General features: G+C 39.6%; 1 protein-coding gene across 3 annotated transcripts; it reads right to left on the bottom strand.

Moving 5' to 3' along the window:
* Nucleotides 1-397: 397 nt before the first annotated feature.
* On the bottom strand, nt 398-21,459 carry IFNGR1 (interferon gamma receptor 1). Of its 3 annotated transcripts, XM_039467478.2 has the most exons (8): nt 21,276-21,365; nt 13,935-14,120; nt 9,072-9,186; nt 8,321-8,487; nt 6,264-6,436; nt 5,402-5,588; nt 2,938-3,062; nt 398-1,205 (listed from the first exon to the last, which is right to left on the bottom strand). In XM_039467478.2, exons 3-8 carry the CDS (start codon nt 9,146-9,148, stop codon nt 603-605), a joined length of 1,332 nt encoding a protein of 443 aa, XP_039323412.1. In that variant the 5' UTR covers nt 9,149-9,186; nt 13,935-14,120; nt 21,276-21,365; the 3' UTR covers nt 398-602. The 3 variants fall into 3 exon arrangements, with proteins under 3 accessions (XP_039323412.1, XP_010335866.1, XP_010335868.1); XM_010337564.3 differs by lacking the exon at nt 13,935-14,120 and having other exon boundaries at nt 21,276-21,459; XM_010337566.3 differs by lacking the exons at nt 13,935-14,120; nt 21,276-21,365 and adding an exon at nt 20,595-21,150.
* Between the last annotated feature and the right edge of the window lie 1,069 nt (nt 21,460-22,528).

The following is a 22,528-nucleotide window of genomic DNA, read 5'->3' as shown; positions in this document are numbered from 1 at the left end:
TATGAGAGATTGCCTAAGTGCTTGAATAAATGAATATAAAAATAAGTTTTTAAAATTCTTTATTTAAAAATCTCTAACTGTAATGTTTCATAAAAAAAGTGTTTCTATTTACATAGTTCATCAATTCTATTAGTTTGAATTAGATTTTAAGTCCAATTTTGAAAGGCCTGCAGAATTTCTTCTGAAATTAAGCACTTAAAATTACTGCATACATAAAACTTACAAAAACAAATCGTATACCAAGGCAGAGAAAAGAAAAAGAGTAAAGTGGCTACAAAGGTCCCTGGGACATCACTTGCTCACCTAAGAACCAGCAGTACAAGATACTGTTCCCGGATCCTGCTAGCTATCTCAATGTAAAGGTTCATAAGTTACAATGCTTTTTTTGTCCAAAAAAAAAAAAAAAAAAAAAAAAAAAAAAAAAGTCTTGCTAAAAGTGAGACTGCCAAACGTCCTCTTTAGACTTTTATCTAAAGTAAGTCACTCCATTTGGTTGATAGCAACTAAGATACAATATCTGAGATCATAAACTTTTCATGAAATTAAAGTAGAAAAACTGTCCAGGAAAATCAGACTTCAAAGTTGGCGCATCTTAGCTGATCTCATGAAAATTCTCTGGAATCTTTTGTTGGTCTATATCCAATCAAGGACTCTTTACCATCATCATCGACAAGTAGATCCACCAGCACATGTGGTTTATCATAACCGAAGGAAGTGGGGGCTTTTATTACTGTTATGAGCTCTTGTTCTTCTGTTTTTATTTGAGCTTTATTATTTGGGGGAAATTCTGAGTCAGATAAGGAGCTATGAGATTCCAGACAGCTGGATTCAGTATCACAACCATTTCTGGAGTGCTCACCATCAGAACAATTTCTGGAGTGATATGAGTTTAAAGTGACGCTGCCGGGTTCAGATTGGTTACTACTTAAAAGTGAAGAACTCTCTCTCTCTATTGGAGTCAGATGGCTGCCCGGGACCATGTCAGGAATGTCTTCTTCAGTAGTCACCACTTCGGTTATGCTAGAAAGTTCTTCTGTATGTTCTCCTTTTTCTGGATTGTCTTCGGTATGCATGTCTGGAACTGGAGACAATGCCTCTTCACAGTCCACCTCCTTTTCTAAGAAAAATGGCTGGTATGATGTAATGCGTGACATGTATTTTGATTCAGGTTTTGTCTCTGTAGTGGCACTTCTTACCACAGAGATCTATGGGGAGAAAGATGGATTGATTAAAGATAAAACATTGTTAAGCTTAAGTGCCTACCCTCAAAAACACAAAGGTCTAAAGGTAATGGACCACTAAATGGCACATGTAGGGTAACAGGTGAACAGATGGTTGCCTTTTCTTTTTAAGGAAAGATACTACAGTAAGATTAAAAACAAGGTTTTCAGATTTTTAAAAAGCCACCTGACAACTTATTAATATATGTTGCTTTCTGTACATTACCATGATGGTTAATACTGCGTGTCAACTTGATTGGACTGAAGTGTACAGAATACTGATCCTGGGTGTGTCTGTTAGGGTGTTGCCAAAGGAGATTAACACTAGAGTCAGTGGGCTGGGAAAGGCAGACCCACCCTTAATATGGGTGGCACAATCTAATCAGCTGCCAGCATGGCTAGAATATAAGCAGGCAGAAAAATGTGAAAGGAGAGACTGGCCCGACCTCCCAGCCTTCATCTTTCTTCCATGTGGGATGCTTCCTGCCCTCCAACATCAGACTCCAAGTTCTTCAGTTTTGGAGCTCGGACTGGCTCTCCTTGCTCCTCAGCCTGCAGATAGCCTATTGTGGGACCTTTGATTGTGTGAGTTAATACTAACTGAACTCCCCTTTAAATATATATACATATATATTCCATTAGTTCTGTCCGTCTAGAAAACCCTAATACAATTACCTTCCACATGTATGCATATCATTTTTGCAAAGTGAGCACATCTACTTAAGTAATATTCTCATTCATTGCCTTCATCATTATAATTTTGAGTGGCTCATATTTCTTCATACTGATAATTTCTCTAATAGCATATGTTGAAATGTTTCCAGTTCTTTCTAACTATAGAACATGTTAAATATCCTGCACATCTTTTTATTTATGAAATTCTTTCCTTATCGTGCATTTTTAAGAGTGGAGTAACTACATCAAAGCAATGGCATGTTTAGGGCACTATTCCACTGAATACCCACTGTGTGCTTTTCCTTTTACCATGGCTAGATTATTTTTTTTTTACCACATTTACCCATTACTGCTGGTACTACTGAATATACAAGTTTTCTTTTTCCTTTTCTAGTACCTGCAAAATAGCATACTGCAAGGGTGCTTTGTGCTTAAGGATAAAATATTACAATTCATTTGTGAGTTGACCACCAACTGTTGATAGTTCTTATCCACTTTACACAGTTTTTTTTATAGCAAATTTTAATGTGCCCTTTGAGCATCACAGATATTATTCCTGTCATATTTCATTCAAATAGATTCTATTCTGTTATCTTTGGCTCTGGACCTTGGCACATTCTGTCCCTTACTGCCTGAATAAACTCCTCCTGTATGTCACTCAAGACTGCTCAGACATTGCCTCTGGAAAAACCACGACTAACCCCACCACCAAAGCTGGACAAAGTCTTCACTGGCTTGTGTATAAACCTTTACCTTTGAACCTATCACACTATCTATCCATTGTATAATTATATTTTCTTTCCACTAGACTTTAAGATCTTTGAGAGAAATGTCTCGCTGTGTTTTTGCCCTGAGAATTAAAAATACTGCTGCAGAGCAAAAGACACAGTATGTGGTTCTGGATGTGTGGTAGACTGACTGATTAATGGCAGGTGACATACTGCAATCATCATTCGACTTTAAAAGCATACTTTAAGAAACTATCAAAAAAAGGTTCAAGTGAACCTTTTAGTGTATATAATAAAAACATTAAATACATTACCAAGGACTTGGGTAATATTATGCTTTTTTCCTTCAATGGATTAATCTTCTTAATATAAAAATAGATCAATACCGCAGCAACTACTAGAAATAGTAAAACAGCCACAGCCGGAATCCAAAGAGAACCTTCAAAAAAGGCAAAAATCACAAATTACAATTAAGATGGAATACTGTTATTATCTATCAGAAAGTCTTAGTGCCATTCTTGAATAGATTTACACATTAGTTAATATGGCTAGAGTTTTAAAGAACACTGAAGAAAGCAGAAGTTAGGAAATTTAAGTAAAAAATTAGGTATCTGTCTTAGACAGCAATATGATTCTTCCAGCTGTGCAATTCTAGAACTCTCTGGGACTATTCTGCTATGACACAATATAGTTAAAATAGCTTTTCTACAGTAATTTCCTTACAGCCCTACATACAGTGTGTTTCCAGGGTTATGCATTTCTTTTAGTTAAAAATGAAAAAAAAGAATTTAAAAAAATTTCTCCTTAGAAATAAGCTCTGGCAATGTTTACAGCTCTTAAAGTGAGTTAGCCCCACTCCTCAGAATTTTCTATTACATTTATTTATTTCACAATTGCAAATACTTATAAAGCTTCACAGATGTACATACACACAGGAATGCTGCACAAGAATAAAGCTCTCTTAATTATAAATCAGACATAAATAATATAAAATAGGAAAGATTTGTTTCCAAGCACATACGTCTAGAATCACCATTGTGTATTTTGCTTGAATGCTGCTTTTATTTCTGCAGCACAATCTTTAGGTTTTTTTTGTTTTTGTTTTTGTTTTTTTTTTTTCTACAGTCCTCTCTTCCAAATTAACAACACTCTACATATTGTGGCAATGTCTGGCATCCTTTAGGGCATTTTATTATCTCGAATTTTCTAACTGTGGAAGTTACTAGTTAATGAATGCTTCTAATACGCCTACTACAGGATGTGAAAAAAGTTAAATCATTATAATGGTAAAAAAGAAAACAACTACAAAACCAACACTCGTGCTGTGTTAGCAGTCCCACGGGCTGAGCAAGCGCTGGCTGCAAGGCACTGGGGCTGCCGCTCAGGAGCCACCGCGATGCCACCGTGTGGCCAGAGCATCAGTGCAGTTTAGAATTCAGGCTTCAAACAAATCTGGGGCATTTGCATTATTTCAAAGCTCGAGCATTATGAAGGGTTTTATTTTTCCAATAGCATAATGAAAATTAGCATAAAATGCATTGCACTGCTTTAAGTCACCTATTTGAAACCTTCATGTAATGGCGTGAAGTTATTAGTATTAAATTTTAGGTGTTTGTTCTGACTCTGCAGCCTGTATTTCCATTCTTCAAAAATATACTCATAACATAAAATTTTAGTAAAGTTTTAAACCTATGAAATATAGTCTAAAAAAACCTAATAAGAAAAAAAAATATATATATATACACCATAGACACAAAGATAATCATCAAAGTATGATTTATCATAGTGAAAACTCCTATAATCTTAAAAGTTCAAAAATGATAAAACATTAAATAAAAATATAATTTACATAATGAAATATTCTACAGACATTAATATTAATGAAGTATCTGAAATAAAATGAAAAAATATTTATAATACATGCTTAAAGCAATACACAAAATACACAAAATCATATGCACTATACAATATGATCATGTCTATGTAGAAAAACTAAAGAAAATATCAAACTGTGAATAATGGAGTATTTTTGCATGATAGAACTACAGATTATTTTGTTTTCTTCCGGCTTTTCATACTTTATAAATTATCTATAATGAACAGTTACATTTCATAACTGCAAAGAAAAATCCAAACTTTTTTAAGGTAACTGACAGCTGAGAGTAAGTCAGTTCTCAAGTTCAAGCTCTAGTGTGTATGTGTGTGTATGTATATATATATATATATATATATATATATATCTCCCCAATCCCACATTAAAAGATGGAAATAATTATTGTAAAATGTTATAAAAATGATCCATTATCCATTATTCAAACCCATCTATAAACTTTTTTGGATATTAATTGCAAGTCTCTGTCCAGTTCATGCCATACAGTTGTAACCAATGAAGGTTCCTGCTCTTCAGTCTTTAAATTACAATCCCCATAGAGAACATTTTAGTGGATTCACAACATCTTGCTATGCTGAAGTAACAAACTGACTTATAATCCATAATCCTGAAATGTAAACATTTGCACAGTTTTATGTACTTATTATGATTTTTTTCTTTCATGGGTTAAGGGGCCATCACATGGCTTTCCAAATTGGTTGTTCCACATCTTTTAATGGTGAGAAACTGCCTTATTTTTAATCTTGAACTTCTCTAAGGAATGGAACTAATGGAACTGAATATTGTTAAAACAGATCTTTTGAAGCTGCAAATAAATTTGTTTTCCACATGAGCCTATTTTAGTTACTTCTCCTTCCATATTAAGAAAAAAAATGGCAAGAACTTACCTTTTATGCTGCTATTGGAAATGGTAACACAAACTTCTTTTGACTTTTCAGTTGTAACACCCCATACATTTAAGACTCCTTCTGCCGAAACACAGTACTGGGAATTCAGTGAGGGCACTGGAACTGTTAACTGGCACTGAATCTCGTTGCAATCGTCTTCCATCTTTGTGGATACTTTATACGGGATCTGGATGGAAAAAGAAAACAGTGAAAATGCATAACTTCTTTTAATCTGCAAAAAAAAAAAAAAAAAAAAAAAAAATCACCCTATTAGTCCTGACCAACAACTGAAGAAAACATATATGACTGATGTTGAACATGTCTAAAAATAGCTTTGATACCAAATAAGTCAACTTGTTACTTCAGCATAGCATGATAAATGCATCTGTTCAAATATTCCTTATAAAGACTGTAAATTTACAAACTCAAATTGCAGGAATGTTTATTGTTAGTTCTTAAACTAACAAATGTTCATCTGTCCTATTCCTAGAGTACCAGGAATTTAGCTGGTGAGAGACAGAAGTGCTAATATTACTTTACATCACCGCCAATGAGGAGGAAAATCCTCATCTAACCGGTAGAGCAACGGAGGTGTACTGGGAAAAATCCTAGATTCGGGCCATTCCACTTAATGAAGCAAATAAAAACTTAAATGTATTCAGGTGGTCAGTGTTAGTGACTAACTCCCGATTATTTTTCCTTTGATAGCACCCACATATTTTTTTCTTATCAAAATCTATGCTCTGTGAGTCTTGCTTGAATATTTATCAGCGTTCTATTTTCATTACACTACAGAAAGAAACAACTTTTACTAGCTACACAAGAATTCCCTTTATGAAAAATCTGAAACAGAAACACATACCTCACTTCCGTTCACTCTCACATAGACATTGTACACAATAATGTAACAGGTAATTTCATCATAATAATCCACTTCCTGCTCTTCTCCATTTACAAAAACTGAAGGGTGAAATATGTCAATTGTGATTTGCTTCTCTTCCTTTCTGATACTCAGTTTAGGTGGTTCAATTTTTCCTGGGAAAGGAGGAGGAGGAGAAAGTATAATGAGTCCTGGCCTTGGAACTTCACGGTACATTTCATAAAATTACCAGAATCTATAAATCAACCTACTCTTTTTTTGTTCTGGTTGTTCTAAAGCAGAACCACATTTAAACCACTCCACAGGTATCTAGAAGATAGACTAAGCATCCTTAACAAACAAATGTTTCATAAATCTCAGGCAAGAAGTACTGTTGTTTAATCTAAACTGCCTCTTTAGCAGTTTAACTTCATTTCTAGTTGTAAACACAAATAATTATAGATTTTGGTTAAAAAAAGACTTCACATAATATAAACTCTATTAAGTAATTTTTCCTTTATCTTTGCTTTTGTGGATTAAGGACCCCAGTTTCTAAAAAACATTTCAGAAATGGCATTCGTTATCATCCCCCGCCAAAACTCTTTTCACTGTGAAAAATCAGAACTTATTCAATACATCTTTATTAGGTCTTTGACGTTTGAGTTTGTTGGTGAACCACTTATCTAGTCTTGACATATTTACTGTGTGTCAGGCAGGTCTGTTTTTACACATCAACATATTCTCAGGGCCCAGTATACTTTCTGGCACATAGTAGGCCCTTGATAAATCTGTATGGAAAAAAAATCTTAACATGCAGGTGGTGTGGTAATCAGATGACAAAAGTGTGGACTCTGGGGAAGAAAAGTATTTAAAGACAAAGGAGAGGAAGAGCCTGTAGAAGAGATCAAGGAGGCACAATCTGAAAGGCAGCAGCAGAGCAAGGAAGTGAAGCTAGAAGAGAAGGTACCCAAGAGCTACAAGACCAGGAAGGAGTCAAGTGACTAAAGGTTTCTTTTACCCAGGAGTGAGGGTCTGAGAGCTAAGGTAGGATGTCAAAGTCAGAAAATAGGAACTGGCACTAAAGATTCTGGAGTTTGAGGTGACAGCAGACATCAGGTGCACTATGTGAGTGGGATGCTGGTAGAGTGAAGACCTAAAAATCACGGTGGCTGAGGCCGGGCGCGGTGGCTCACACCTATAATCCCAGCACTTTGGGAGGCCTAGGCAGGTGGATCACGAGGTCAAGAGATCGAGACCATCCTGGTCAACATGGTGAAACCCCGTCTCTACTAAAAACACAAAGAATTAGCTGGGCATAGTGGCGTAGCCTGTAGTCCCAGCTACCCAGGAGGCTGAGGCAGGAGAATTGCCTGAACCCAGGAGGCGGAGGTTGCCGTTAGCCGAGATCATGCCATTGCACTCCAGCCTGGGTAACAAGAGCGAAACTCCATCTCAAAAAAAAAAAAAAAAAAAAAAAAAAAAAGAATAAGAGTTAGCTGCCAAAGTCCTCAGTGAATATAACTTAGAAATGAATGACAAAAGATGGGAAGGGAAAGGGTGGCGGAGAGGACAGCTGAGCAGCACAGACCCTTATCTGTAAGAAACAGAAATGTCATATATTTGGCTTAGAAGCAGCAAAGCGATTGCCAAGTGTTAGCCCTTTTTTGTGGGTCTTGAAAGAAGGGGAGCATACAGGTTGAGTATCCCTTATCTGAAATCTTTGAGATCAGCAGTGTTTTCAGTTTCTGAGTCTTTTTCTGGATTCGGGAATATCTGAATTATACGTACCAGCTGAACTTTCCAAATCTGAACATCCAAAATGCTCCAATGAGTATTTCCTTTGAGTGCCATGCTGGCATTCATAAAGTTTCAGATTTTGGAGCATTCTGGGTTTGCAGACTTGGGATGCTCAACCTGTACTGACTCCCTACATTCCTCCAAATCTTTCTTAAGCATTGCTGTGATAATTTTCAGCGACTGCTAATAAAAGCAAACATATACAGAAGACATGTATAAATATTTTCCTCTTTAAAATTTACATGTGTACACATTCTACTCACCATGTTGGCATACAGTAAATTCTTCTGACTTTGCATAGGCAGATTCTTTTTGTCCAACTCTAGCTTTAACTCTGACCCAAAGTGAATTTAATGGATCATTAACGTGGTCAGAAATCTTACAATAACGATGAGAAATATTGGTGCAGGCAACAATCCAGTCTCCGTAACTAAAAAGAATAAAAAAACACAAAGATAACTTTTATTGTTATCAAATAAACTCAAACCATTTCTGTCTGTGCTTTGCTTTTCATTCACAGCACAGAGCGGTAGAAAGAGCAGAGTAAGAATAGGATGGAGACACTAGAGAAAGTAGGAAGCCCTTACTCTTTAGTTAGAAGTACTACCAATACTTTTTAAATAACTCTGGATTCCCTCAGTATACACGTTAATTATGGGATTAAGCACATTACAAAAACTAACAGTTGTCAATTTTTTTTTTGAAATGTATATTGTTCTATTAAAAAGTACATACCCTATAGGAAGATGACATGGTAACTCTTAGCTTTATTTGTCACGCTAATCTCAGAAGTAGTGATATTTCTCTACTTCAACACTGATAGGAAGAGGAAGTAAGAGGCAAGAAATATTTTGCAAAGAATTTGCATCTTCAGCACTTTTGGACATCTACCAGCAGTTCAGGATGTTTTGCCATGTGGGAAGGATGATAAAACAGTAACACAGACTGTTGTCGAACTTGCAGGGACCTAGACAAAAATGGAATAAAATGGATAAATAAAAGAGTGACACTCACCCATAGGTCTTTACCTCTACGGTAAAAACAGGAACCTGTGGCATGATCTGGTACTCCCAATACACGACAGGTTTCATGTTATAGGACTCAATTGTAACATTAGTTGGTATAGGTACTGTAAGAGATTCAAAAAGTAAAATGGACAATTGTAAGCAAGTTACATTCACATTGGAAAACCTTACTATAAGAGGCCACATTAATCAGATATGCATATTTGAAGAACAGTAGAATTCACCAGGATATCAAGATTATTTAAATCAAAAATAGTTATCTAGAAATTAATTTTATTGAAAAATCTATAGAAGAGTTCTGATTCATTTTAAATTATGGAAATATTATTGCAATATAAAGGAAACACAAATACAGCATGAAACAATACGTTCCCATAATAGAAATTTTATGATCAAACACACTGACTACTGTAACAATAATCCTCAATTCATTTCATCACTAGAATTTTCAATATTTGATAATACAGATTGTATTCAACATTAACATGGTTTGGCTGTGTCCTCAACCAAATCTCAACTTGAACTGTATCTCTCACAATTCCCGTGTGTTGTGGGATGGACCCAGGGGGAGGTAATTGAACCAAGGGCTGGTCTTTCCTGTCCTATTCTCGTGATAGTGAATAAGTCTCACGAGAGCTGATGGGTTTATTGAGGTTTCCACTTTGCTTCTTCCTCATTTTCTCTTGCCGCTGCCATGTGAGAAGTGCCTTTAGTCTCCCAACATGATTCTGAAGCCTCCCCAACCACGTGGAACTGTAAGCACGATTACACATCTTTTTCTTCCCAGTCTTGGGTATGTCTTTATCAGCAGCGTGAAAACAGACTAATAAAATAAATTGTACCAGGAGAGTGGGGTGTTGCTAAAAAGATATCTGAAAATGAAAAGCAACTTTGGAATGGGGTAACAGGCAGAGACTGGAACAGTTTGGAGGGCTCAGAAGAACACAGAAAAATGTGAGAAAGTTTGGAACTTCCTCGAGACTTCTTGAATGGCTTTATACAAAATGTTGATAGTGATGTGGACAATGAAATCCAGGCTGAGGTGGTATCAGATGGAGATTAGGAACCTGTTAGGAACTGGGACAAACGTGACTCTTGTTATGTTTTAGCAAAGAGACTGGTGGAATTTTGCCCCTGCCCTAGAGATTTGTGGAACACTGAACTTGAGAGAGATGATTTAGGGTATCTGGTGGAAGAAATTACTAAGCAGCAAAGCATTCAAGAGGTGACTTTGGTGCTGTTAACGGCATTCAGTTTTATAGAGGAAGCAGAGCATAATGGAAAATTTGCAGCCAGACTATGAATTAGAAAAGAAAAACACATTTTCTGGGGAGAAATTCAAGCTGGCTGCAGAAGTGTACATAAGTAGCAAGGAGCCTAATGTCAATTCCCAAGGCCATGGAGAAAATGTCTCCAGGCCATGTCAAAGACCTTCATGGCAGCCCCTCCCATCACAAGCCCAGAGGCCTAGGAGGAAAAAGTGGTTTCCTGGGCCAAGCCCAGGGTCCCCGGGCTGTGTGCAGCCTAGGGACTTGGTATCCTGTGGCCCAGCTGCTCCAGCTGTGGCTTCTGAGGGTGGAAGCCCCAAGCATTGGCAGTTTCCATGTGGTGTTGAGCCTGTGGGTACACAGAAGTCAGGAACTGGGGTTTGGAAACCTCTGCTTAGATTTCAGATGAGGTGTGGAAACACCTGGATGCCCAGGCAAAAGTTTACTGCAGGGGCAGGGCCCTCACGGAGACCCTCTGCTAGGCCAGTATGGAAGGGAAATGTGGGGTTGGAGCTCCCACACAGAGTACCCACTGCAGCACTGCCTAGTGGAGCTGTGAGAAGAGGGCCACCATCCTTCAGACTCCAGAATCAGAGATCCACTGACAGCTTTCCTGGAGAAGCCACAGATATTCAACAGAAGCCCATCAAAGCAGCTGAGAGGGCAGCTGTACCCTGCAAAGCCACAGGGGCAGAGCTGCCCAAGATCATGGGCACCCACCTCTTCTATCTGTATAACCTGGATGTGAGACTTGGAGTCAAAGGAGATCACTTTGAAACTTTAAGATCTGACTGCCCCACTGGATTTTGGATTTGCATGGGCCCTATAACACCTTTGTTTTGGCCAATTTCTCCCATTTAGAATGGCTGTGTTTTACCCAATAGCTGTACCCCTATTGTATCTAGGAGTTAACCAGCTTGCTTTTGCTTTTACAGGCTCATAGGCAGAGGGAACTTGCCTTGTCTCGGCTGAGACTCTGGACTGTGGACTTTTGGGTTAATGCTGAAATAAGACTTTGGGGGACTGTTGGAAAGCCATGATTGGTTTTGAAATGTGAGGACATGAGATTTGGAAGGGCCAGGGACGGCATGATATGGTTTGGTTTTGTGTTCCCACTCAAAGCTCAACTTGAATTGTATCTCCCAGAATTCCCATGTGTTGTGGGAGGGATGCAGGGGGAGGTAACTGAATCATGGGGGCTGGTCTTTTCCGTGCAAGTCTTGTGATAGTGAATAAGTCTCACGAGATCTGATGGGTTTATCAGGGGTTTCTGCTTTTGCTTCTTCCTCATTTTTCTCTTGCTACTGTCATGTAAGAAGTGCCCTTTGCCCTTGCCATGATTCTGAGGCCTCCCTAGCCAAGTGGAACTGTAAGTCCAATTAAACATCTTTTTCTTCCCAGTCTTGAGTATGTCTTTATCAGCAGAATGAAAACAGACGAATACAATCATCTGCAGAGGAAATGGCTACACTAAGGATGGCCAATTTCACTCTAGAATACCACCAACCTCTCAGTTCTACATATAATACTATTACGCCTTCAACACTTTTTCTATAGTATAGGACTAGATACCTAAAGATTGAACAAAGAAGCCACACATTCCAGTTTCATCAACATCCTGCTCTCTGGGGCATACAGAGCTTTTTACAAAACATACCCAACATTTCTTCTTGTCGTTACTCTTTTAAACCTTTCAGAAAACATCTGTTGGTAAGACTTGAAAGAGTCACGTAAGATAACGGACAGAAGTCATTTTAACATCTAATCAGACACTACCAAAATCTAGTTATTAAAAGTAGTCAGGTGCGGTGGCTCACAACTGTAATCCCAGCACTTCAGGAGGCTGAGGTGGGAGGATCTCTTGAGCTCACGAGCTGGAGACCCTGTCTCTGCAAATAATTAAAAAATAAGCCGGGTGAGGAAGCCTGTGCCTGTAGCTCCAGCTATTTGGGAGGCTGAGGAAGATCGCTTGAGCCTAGGAGGTCAAGGCTGCAGTGAGCTGTGATTGTGCCACTGCATTCCATTCTCTTAAAAAAAGAAAAAAAAAAAGTAGTCATTTTTCCCCACTGTTTAGTGTAAAAAGTTGTCCAATACCCCTGGGAAAACTGAACACACACACCTCTCCTTTCTCCCTTCGCTTCTTTATAGATAAACATGAATGCATACAGTTAGCGATGTAACCTCAAATTTATGGTTATTCAATCTTATCTAGCTGGAAGACTCTATTAAACATGATTTACTTATATAATTAAAACAAATAAATGAATGGCAATGTGGACAAGAACAGTGGCTTCCAAACATACTTTATAAGCATCCTCAAAAATTGTGAGCCAGAAGTTTATATTTTTTCAAAGTGCCTTGGATGATAATAATGATGATAATGATTTATATTTACATCAAGCAGACTGCTTAAATAAGAAAAGTACTCCCTGGGTCAAACATTAATAAACTTGGGTTCTTTCTTGGCTACAATGCAAAATTATTTCAGATTTCCTCATCTGTCAAGTGAGGAAAATCTACCATATTTTCTCTGAAACAAAAATTCCAACATTCAAGACCAAACTGGTATATTGCCTTAACTTACAATTCCTTAACACATATATTATGTTTTCAAAGCAGAACATGGATCAATAGTTATTTAGGTAAATAATATGAACTCATGGACAATTAAATGCGATCATCATTTCTTTTTTCTTTTTGATTATTTTTTCCTTTATCACAGTGGTTCTCTGCAGGAAGTGATTTTGTGGCCCAGGAGACATGAGGCATCAATGTCTGCAGGCATTTTTGGTTCTCAGAACCTGGAGAGGAAGTAGGTGGGGGAGGTACTACTGGCATCTAGAGGGCAGAGGCCAAGGGTGCTAAATACCCTACAACGCACAGGACAGCCTCCCCAACAAAAAATAATATACACCAAAATGCCAGCAGAGCCAAGGCTGACGAACCCTGCTTTATATGATTACAATTTTAGTGTTTTTTTAAAAAAAAAAAAAAAAAAAAGTTTAGGAAGAAAAACTAACTTAACAACAGAATGCTTTTTAGTCAACCAGCATATTTCATGGCTCCCCTCAAACAAAGGACTGGATTTGGTTATTGCCAAAAGAACTAACTTCTGTATCATTTACCAAAATGGTGTAATAATTTGGGCCAAAAGGTAGAGATTATGAAGCTGGGAGGGTCTCAAGATTCAAATACTTCACACTACTAACCTGACCTTTTTGTGGCCAGTGACTGGACACCTACAGTTTTTCTCCTCCTGCTTCCAGAAGCGCCACTGAAGGCTGCTGGTACCTGTCATCTCTGGTTCTCTAAGCAACTTCTTGTAAGATGAACCCAAAAGCACTGTTCTTGCCATTGGCAGCCCTGGCTCTCTGGTTTTGGTAGAGTTCCCATGGCCATTCACAGCAGGGGTTACTGAGGCTTAAGAGGGTCCTTTTTCTATCGCATGTTGCATGTTTGCATCTCAACCTCCTGAAACAACCCAAATACTTTACAATCCATGCTTAAGGTAGAAATAATTCACTCCTCTTCACCTGGAATGAATCAACATTAATATCAAATAACAATCATACATATAAACATACCTTTGCAACCAGATAAGAGAGGTACTTGAGGCTAAGAAAACTCATACTTAATCTGAGCCTTCCTTCAGAGGCCATTTCTTCATTATAGCATTTTTTGCCTCTTGAGAGGCTGAGAATTTTCAAACCAGGAGGTCCTGGTTTCTTTTGAACAGTTCTTCCCGTGATTGAGCGAAGTCTCACATGTTACTATAAGAAGCAAGAAGAAACTAGGTGGTACTTTCAGTACTTCGCTTGGAAACCTCCTGAGCTACATCACACAACTCCTCAGACACATTCTCTATTTTTGGTGTCACTGAAGGCTACAATGTCACTAAGCTTTCTGCCACTACGTAGTAAGGACCCCCCTTCCTCTGGTTTCCAAGACTGGAAATCCTTTTAAGGAAATACTTCCTTTTAAGCCCCTCTTTTTGTTATTTCCAATAGGAATGGCTTTATAACAGTATGTACTCAACCTGAAATGCCTGTATTTGAGAAAAAGGCATGTAAAAGTCAATCTGCATACTAGAATATCAAACAAAATGCATTTGTACTTAGGAAGGGGCTACTGAATCACACAATGGAAAACTACCAACAAGAGTAGGCTTGTGCAGCATTAGATTAGTTTTTAATGTGAATCTAAGTATGTTTACCATAATTTAAGTAAAAGCCTGATATGGTTAGACTAGGACTTAAATCATAGCTTTCAAAGCAAGACAGACAGGTGGTAGGAGGGAGAGATTTCAATGGTTTAGAGCAAAAAGAAATTACTACTAGGTTAAAGGAAAAACATAAATTTACACCAAAAGATGTAACCTGTGGTTTTTAATGCTACCAGAAGAGAAACTATGTGGTTATTAGACATCTGCCTTTGTTGTCATGGCCAAAATCATATGACAGACATAAGCAGTTTTCTTAAGCTTCAGAATTTTGTAATGTGAGGTTTAAATTGCTATATATTCAGATTAAATTAATTAAGGCTCACAATAAACTTCTAAGACATTTACACTATGTAGGTAAAAATATATGTAGAAAGAGCAAAAGAGTATTATTATCTCTGGGGCTTAAGAAAAGATCCTACTGGAGTGATTTCATGAAATAAGATCATCTTACAGATTTTTTCATCTCTTGAAAGTGCCGGGATAAACAGTTTTGTGTAACTCATGTTGCTTTTGGAAACAGGCTCAGAATTATTTAGTGTATTACAGCTGCATACTATCCGGAGTAAACTTTAGCTATTTTAAGATCTAATTCCCAGAACCACTCTAAAACTCGCAGCTGAGAATTTAAGAAAACCAAATACAGGAGAGAAGAATTTATTTTTCCTAACACTTTAATCACAATGCAGAAACAAAGGAGGGCCCTGGTTAAAGCCAACTGTTTCCTCAGAAAGCTGATAAGCCAGAAGCGACAGGATACCAAAGGAGAGAGAGAAAGAGACACAGAAAAGACCAGAGAAGATCAGCAGGTGATAGGGCAGTGCTATCGACGGGATGATGGGAATGTCACAAAGGACCAAAAAATAGCCGTTGTGACAGCTACGCAACAAGTGTTGGTGAATGTAGGGTGGATGGCAAACTATAGATACCTGCAGAGTATAGTCTAAGGACACTGGCCATTTCCTTTGCATAGATGGGTGACAGGAACCAGGGCAGCTATCTGTGCTCCACCCTGTAACCACCAAAAGCATCTGTGCCTCTTAAAAAAAAACACACACACACACACAAAACCAGCCCGAAGAATTCATCACCCATCTTAACATACAAGTATACAAAGACTGTATGAAAGGTATGTACACCTGTGGCGCAACAGGGCTATAGATTCTGCAGAAATCAACGGACAGCCTGCTCACCAACCTCTTCCATGGGAAGAGCATACTGAGAAGCATAAGAAAGTGAGGATGAAGAAAACTGTTGCTCTGCATCTAAGTCCTCTGACACTACAACTCAAAAACAAATGTTCCCAATTAAAGGATCTGGATCTTTTCCAAAAGAACAACTCTCAGAAAAGATCTAACATCTTCACCATGTTAAAGATACAGGGACACGAATGGAGACTGTCAGAAAAGTTTTGTCTGCATGGCAAACAGAACCAGCATAAGAAATCCAAACTGAATAAATGAAAAGTACCAAATCAAGGCCTTTGTATTTCTGTCAGGATATATTTGATTACAGTCTAACTCCACAATGGCTTCCAGTGCTGATAAAATGGCAATTTTTCTTAATGCTTTCCAACTTTCTCCTTAGCAAGGAGCCGCACCCGTCAGATTTAAGCTGCATAAGGATGTTTTGAGAATTCTTGCACATGATGTTTCAAGTGTTCACAGAAATCATCTAATCGGAATTTTTCTTTTTAAAGAGCCAAGCATAACACATAGTGGCCTGCAACAAACTTGTAAGTAACTAACCTCCCCTATATTTTTCCCTCACACCATCACCAACTTGGGGCTTATCCAATAAATAGCTGCTGAGCCATTTTTCTGACTTAAAATCTAGGCCTTTATTCTTACTCCTATTTATCCAATTTCATCTAGTTGGGTTTGGCTTGGCATTAATTCTGACTGGACCAGACCAATCGAGTCCCTGAGAGACATCATTTCTCAACACAAATTCTCTTTTGGACTAACTCGTTCTGAATTGAGAAATAGTTTAGAAAATAAAAAAAAAAGTGCAGGTCTATGAAAAACAAACATTTTTGTCTATTTTAAGAGATGGAAGAATGAGTTTGCTGCTGAGCCTATTTTAAATTTCTCATATTAATCTAGTTATGTTTGTTTTTATAAAAGCCAACACAATTTCTCACATATGACTAAGGCAATTTAATATTTAAAGATATATTTGTTAAAATAGTGATGCATATTATTGAATGATAATCCTTAATGTATTAAATATTTAGTATAAGATACACAATGTGCTCACCTTTTTTTTTTTTTTTTTTTGAGACAGAGTTTCACTCTTGTTACCCAGGCTGGAGTGTAATGGCGCGGTCTTGGCTCACCACAACCTCCGCCTCCTGGGTTCAGGCAATTCTCCTGCCTCAGCCTCCTGAGTAGCTTGGATTACAGGCATGCGCCACCATGCCCAGCTAATTTTTTGTATTTTTAGTAGAGACAGGGTTTCACCATGTTGACCAGGATGGTCTCAATCTCTCGACCTCGTGATCCACCCGCCTCGGCTTCCCAAAGTGCTGGGATTACAGGCGTGAGCCACCGCGCCCGGCCTGTGCTCACCTTTTTAATGCATTTTCTTAGGTAATCATCACATCCATTCCATGCGAGAGACAATATTATTATACATATTTTACCAATGAGAAAACAAAGCCTTAGAAAAGTTATATAATGACTTGACAATATGCAAATATTTCTTGGTTTTAATTAAGAAAAATGCTTCCAGCCTCTTTGTGATCACTTAATAAAGTAAGGGGTAAATAACCTCCACATTTAAATTGGAATTGGAGAGGATTATTTTCTGTGACTTCACAAGCACCTGCTTCAAGTAATGTTTCCTGATTTTATTATATTATCTCAATTACATTATGGCCACTGCAAAAGTTGAACAATGTATTAAAATGAATAATTTCTTAAGAATGCACAAGACTAAAATAGATACCTAGTATTTTGATTACTGTGCATCAGGATAATCTAAAATAAAGACATCCCTTTAATAAGAAAATTACAAGTAAACCGATTCCTTTTTGTTAGGAATTCATTCTGGCTCAAACCTCATTTTTGATTCTTTGTTCAATCAAAATTAAACCATTAATTACTCATCTAGTTTGTAAAGCAGCTGCACTATTGGTACGCTACCAAATTTTGTAAGATAGCTGTTTAAAACTATTACTTTTCTCTTCTTTAGGTTTACACACACACACACACACACACACACACACACACGCGCGCGCGCGCATGCGCACGAGACAAAGTCTTGCTCTGTTGCCCAAGCTGGAGTGCAGTGGTGCAATCACGGCTCACTGCAGCCTTGACCTCCTGGGCTCAAGTGATCCTCCGATCTCAGCCTCCCCAGTAGCTATAACTACTGGCACATGCCACCATACAGGGTTAATCTTTGTATTTTTTTGTAGAGATAGGGTTTTGCCACGTTGCCCAGGCTGATCGTGAACTCCTGGGCTCAAGTGATCCTTCTGCCAATGTGCTAAAATTACAGGCGTGAGCCACTGCCTCCAGTCTATTTTCTTTTATATAGAACTAAAATGTCCTTTCAAAGTCTGTAAGAATCACGAATCAGAATAAAATGAAAAAAAAAATTTAATACCCCATTCAATAAATATAATTAAAATATATTATCCTGTTTATTTTGAATCTTTGAAATAACTACGGAATCAAAAAAAAAAAAATGAAAAATTTAAACAGTACCCAGAGCATTAGGATACTAAAGTCAGATAATTAGTAGGAAGCATAGCTGATAAACTGTATAAGGTCAGTGAAGAGCCTTCCAGTTGGTGTAAAGTCCAGTCTGGCTCTGCAGCTATTCCTCAGCGTGGGACACCAAACTGGATGAAGAAAGCCGGTTTACTCTGATTCACTTAAAAATATATATACTACTTTTAAGTGTAAAAGTGCATGAAGAATGAAATACTACTGATTATTAAGTGGCACACACAGATTTTATTTTCACTTAAATATCAATGAAAGCCCATGAATGTAAAACAATACATTCCTAAACACTTGGACTTCCTGGAGACTGACTGCATCACCATATTCTCTTGTCTGCGTCCCTGTTCTTACCAGGTCCTCTCACCTAAGACTAACTTCGACTATATAGTCAAGCTTAGCAACAGTAAGAATAAAGCTGGGAAGCTAAGCAAGAGCCACAGCATTGTGGGATTATTTTGAGATTTTGTGTTTTAAATTAACTTTAAGAGAACAGGGGGCACAATACCATCTAGAGAAATGCACTGAAAAATCTAGAGAAATGTGTTAGAAATGCGCTTTAAAAAGAGGGCTCCCTGAAATGAATGGAAAGCAAGGCAGGGGTGCTTATCTCTTCTAGGGGAGTCAGTAAAGGCTTCACAAACGTGACCCCAGTTTTAGAGCCAGAGGTGCAGAGACAAATTTTAAAGTTTCTGCAGAATATGGAAGGCCGCAGTTGATCTTCTCATGGGAGGCAGACAGGCAATCCTCCTCCCAGGGCAGGCTACAGGGATGTGCAAATTGTGCACTCACAGGGGTCACATGCTCAGGAGGGCCCTGTACTCAGAAGGAAGAGCCTGGTACTTGCTGTAACACTATGCCTGAGCTAGCATGATCTCCTTCTCTGCTGACATCCAGTCAGAGGCCTACTGACTCTTCCTTCTAAATGTTCCTTCTAAATGTTCTCTTCTCCATTTAAACTACTTCTAATTGACTCCAACGTAAGCAGCAGACTCCTAATGGGCCTTGTGTCTACCCTAAAACTATTTAATAAGATGACTGGTCTTTCTAAATGGCGTATCGATCCTGCATAAAATCATTTCCCTTTGTAAGATAATCCAGTGATGTCAGCATTAGTAATGACTGACTTCTGGGAGGCAGAGTGGGTGTATTATTTTGTTGGCTCAACACCTGTGCTGCTTCCAGGCACACTGTTTTGCTTCTTCTGGTAACTCCCTAACCCCACCCTCTATGAGAATGTCCTTCCTATGCAAGCTGACACCTTAACCTAGGTGAGCAAATCTGAGCTTTTCCCTGGGGGAGGCAGCAAGATGTCAAAGTCCAGAAGCTGTCAGCATCTATGATTCCTGCCAAATGTGGAAAGCAGTCAATATCCAGACAGTTAGAAATAGTTAGAAATAAGAAATGGAGAGTCCTAGCAGGGGGTTCCTGGCTTCTAGCTTCTTGAGACGCAGCTGGCATCTCTAATTTTCTGTTTAACTCTAGCTACTCTGAAACAATAAATTCCTCTTTTGCTTAAGTTGTTAGTAAAGCTAGGTTTCTTGCTGGTACACATAAATGGCAATTCATTATTCGGTTCCTGCCTCTCCACCTAACCTATCTCCCCTTGTAACCTCTCCCTCACACAGTTTACAATAAAACGCTTAATATTCCACGAATTTAACATACTCTATCACACCTCTGCACCTCAGTCTCTGCACCTCTGGTTCCTGGAGTCGCCTTTGTGAAGTCTTCACTGACTTCCCTGGAAGAGACAAGCACCCCACCTTGCTTTCCTAAGTTCAAGCTCTTACCGCAAAGTACAGCAATTGCCCGTATAGATAACTGACTTGATCCTGGCAGAGCAGTTAAGAACTTGGACTCTGGTGCCAAATTGAGCAGCTCCCCGCTGAGTGGCCATGACCTCTCTGCCAGTTGGGCAGACTTCTCCGTAACCCAATTTCTCATCCATAATGAGAGAAACAAATCACACCTACTCTAGAGGACTGTTGTGAAAACAGAAGCAAAACGTGGACCTTTCAAAGTTCGTATGAATCATGAATCATGATATAATAAAAAACTTAATGGAAAAGGTTTACTGATTTCACTGGAGCTCCTAATCACAATTACTCTGCGTTTCAGAAAAGCCATCCTCCACATGTTTCCTAGAGAATGTCAATAAGCAGGTGGAAATAAAACGCTCCGAAGAACAAATCTCTACGAAGTCCTCCTGCGAGACAAACCTACTAGTGAGTGCTCGTAATCCACCACTTCGCGACTGAGACGTTTAAGACAAACAAGTTCCTGCCACTTACTTCTCAGCTGGCGATGGAATGGATACACTTCTACGCTAAGTATCAACTGCTTAAGCCACGAACGGAGAGCGCGAAGTCACTGCTGACCACGACGCTCACTGTCATGCGTCACTTAACGACGGAGATCCGTTCTGAGAAATGGAGAAATGGCCCCTTAGGCAATTCCTTCGGGCAGTAGTGCACTTACACAAACCCAGACGACACGGCCTAGGACTCTGAGGCCACGAACCTGTACAACCTGTTACTACTGCACCGAACACTGCAGGTAACTAACTGCAGCACGCTAGTGAGTATCTGCGTATCTAAACAGCGAAACGGTACAGCAAGAAGACGGTAGGATCATCTTAGGAGACCACGCCGGCCCGCGTAGACCGGCAACATCCTTCTGCAGCGCACAATCGTATTTAAAAGTGGATCACAAGAGCCGCAAAAACAAGAGCCGTGATTTGTGGTGGTGGCGGCAGCCAGGGGAGAGGCAGGAGAAAGGTCACCGACGAGTGCAAGCCACGGGGACCCGGTCCCGCGATCCCGCCTCGCGTCCCAGCCACCAGCTCAGGACCGACGCGGGGGGTCCCGGGCGAGGGCGAGCGCGGAGAGCCGGGGCGGGGCTTCCCGACTGGGGCGGATCCCGCCGTCCCTCCCGTCCCGACCCGGCCGCAGCCCCGCCGCCAGCGATGGTACCTGAGGACGGCCCTGGATCCGCGGTGCCCATCTCAGCCCTGCTCACACCCTGCATGGCAAGGGTCAGGAGAACGAGAAGAGCCATGCTGCTACCGACGGACGCCGGGTCCCACCCGGAGCGACGGCGGGCCCGGCGAGGCCCTCCAGCCTCGGCCTAGCGTCACTTCCGCAGCCGGGTCTAGGCCGCCGGACGCGGGAGGCGGGACCGGGGCGGGACCGGGGCGGGACCGGGGCGGGGGCGGGGCGGGGTGAGGTCCGGGAAGCTGCGGGAGGCGGGCTCGGGCGCTGCACCTCGCAGAGAGCAAGGCGCCCAGCTGTCCGGACTTGGGTTTCTCGGTGTGGGAGGAATGGAGTGGAAAGGTTAAGACCTTTCAGCCTGGCACCCCATTCCGCAATTCTTCCAGTTTTTTTCAGTATCTTGGGGTTGCGAAAGTTTGTATCAGGCCACAGCCGAACCACAGTCTTTGTTTTACCGTCTTAGACTTCACATATGTGTCTTAGAGCCGGACATTTTTAAAAGAGAAAGCGGCTTCAAAGGCCATTTCCAATCCCTGCCTTTTCATTTGGGGAATCTAAGGCCTAGCCAGTGACATGGTTGGTGCAGATTCCTACGGCCTAAATCAAATCGGCTTGGCCAAGAACTGCTTTGTTCTTGGAGAAAAAAACTACTTGCATTACCTTCTCAGCAATTCAGTGTCAAATCACAGTTTATTAGGCAGCCTCACATGAAGAAGTCTGCTCTCTTACCTCCCTGACTTTGTTATTTTGCATCTCTCCCATGCCACTGCAGCCATGTTGCTAAGTCATTCAGCGCCTGTGCTCAAATACGGTTATGTCTAGTGATCTCACCAGCTGAGCATCCTGACTAAAAATTTTAAATCGCAACTCACCCTCTCCTCCTCCTTACCTCAGCCTACTGTTTTTTTCCTGGCACCTTTCACCTTGCTGCACACTATAATATACACCTTGATATTTATTTTTTTCTTCTCCTTCTAAAGTGTCCGTAGAGCTGACATCTTTACTTGGCACTGAATTAGTATTTGTTGAGTGAAAGAGTGCATGATTACTAGTGTTAAGGAAAATTTTAAAGAGGGAAAACTTTTATAAAGACATTATATAAACTAGAGGGATTATCAGCCAGGTCATGATTGTATGTTTAGAAGACCCTATCATCTCAGCCCAAAATCTTAAACTGATAAGCAACTTCAGCAAAGTCTCAGGATACAAAATCAATGTGCAGAAATCACAAGCAT

This window comes from Saimiri boliviensis, chromosome 4 (genome assembly GCF_048565385.1).
Source record: "Saimiri boliviensis isolate mSaiBol1 chromosome 4, mSaiBol1.pri, whole genome shotgun sequence".
Lineage (NCBI taxonomy): Eukaryota > Metazoa > Chordata > Mammalia > Primates > Cebidae > Saimiri > Saimiri boliviensis.
Note: the sequence above shows the minus strand (reverse complement) of the source record. Positions and strands in the feature narration are given on the sequence as shown.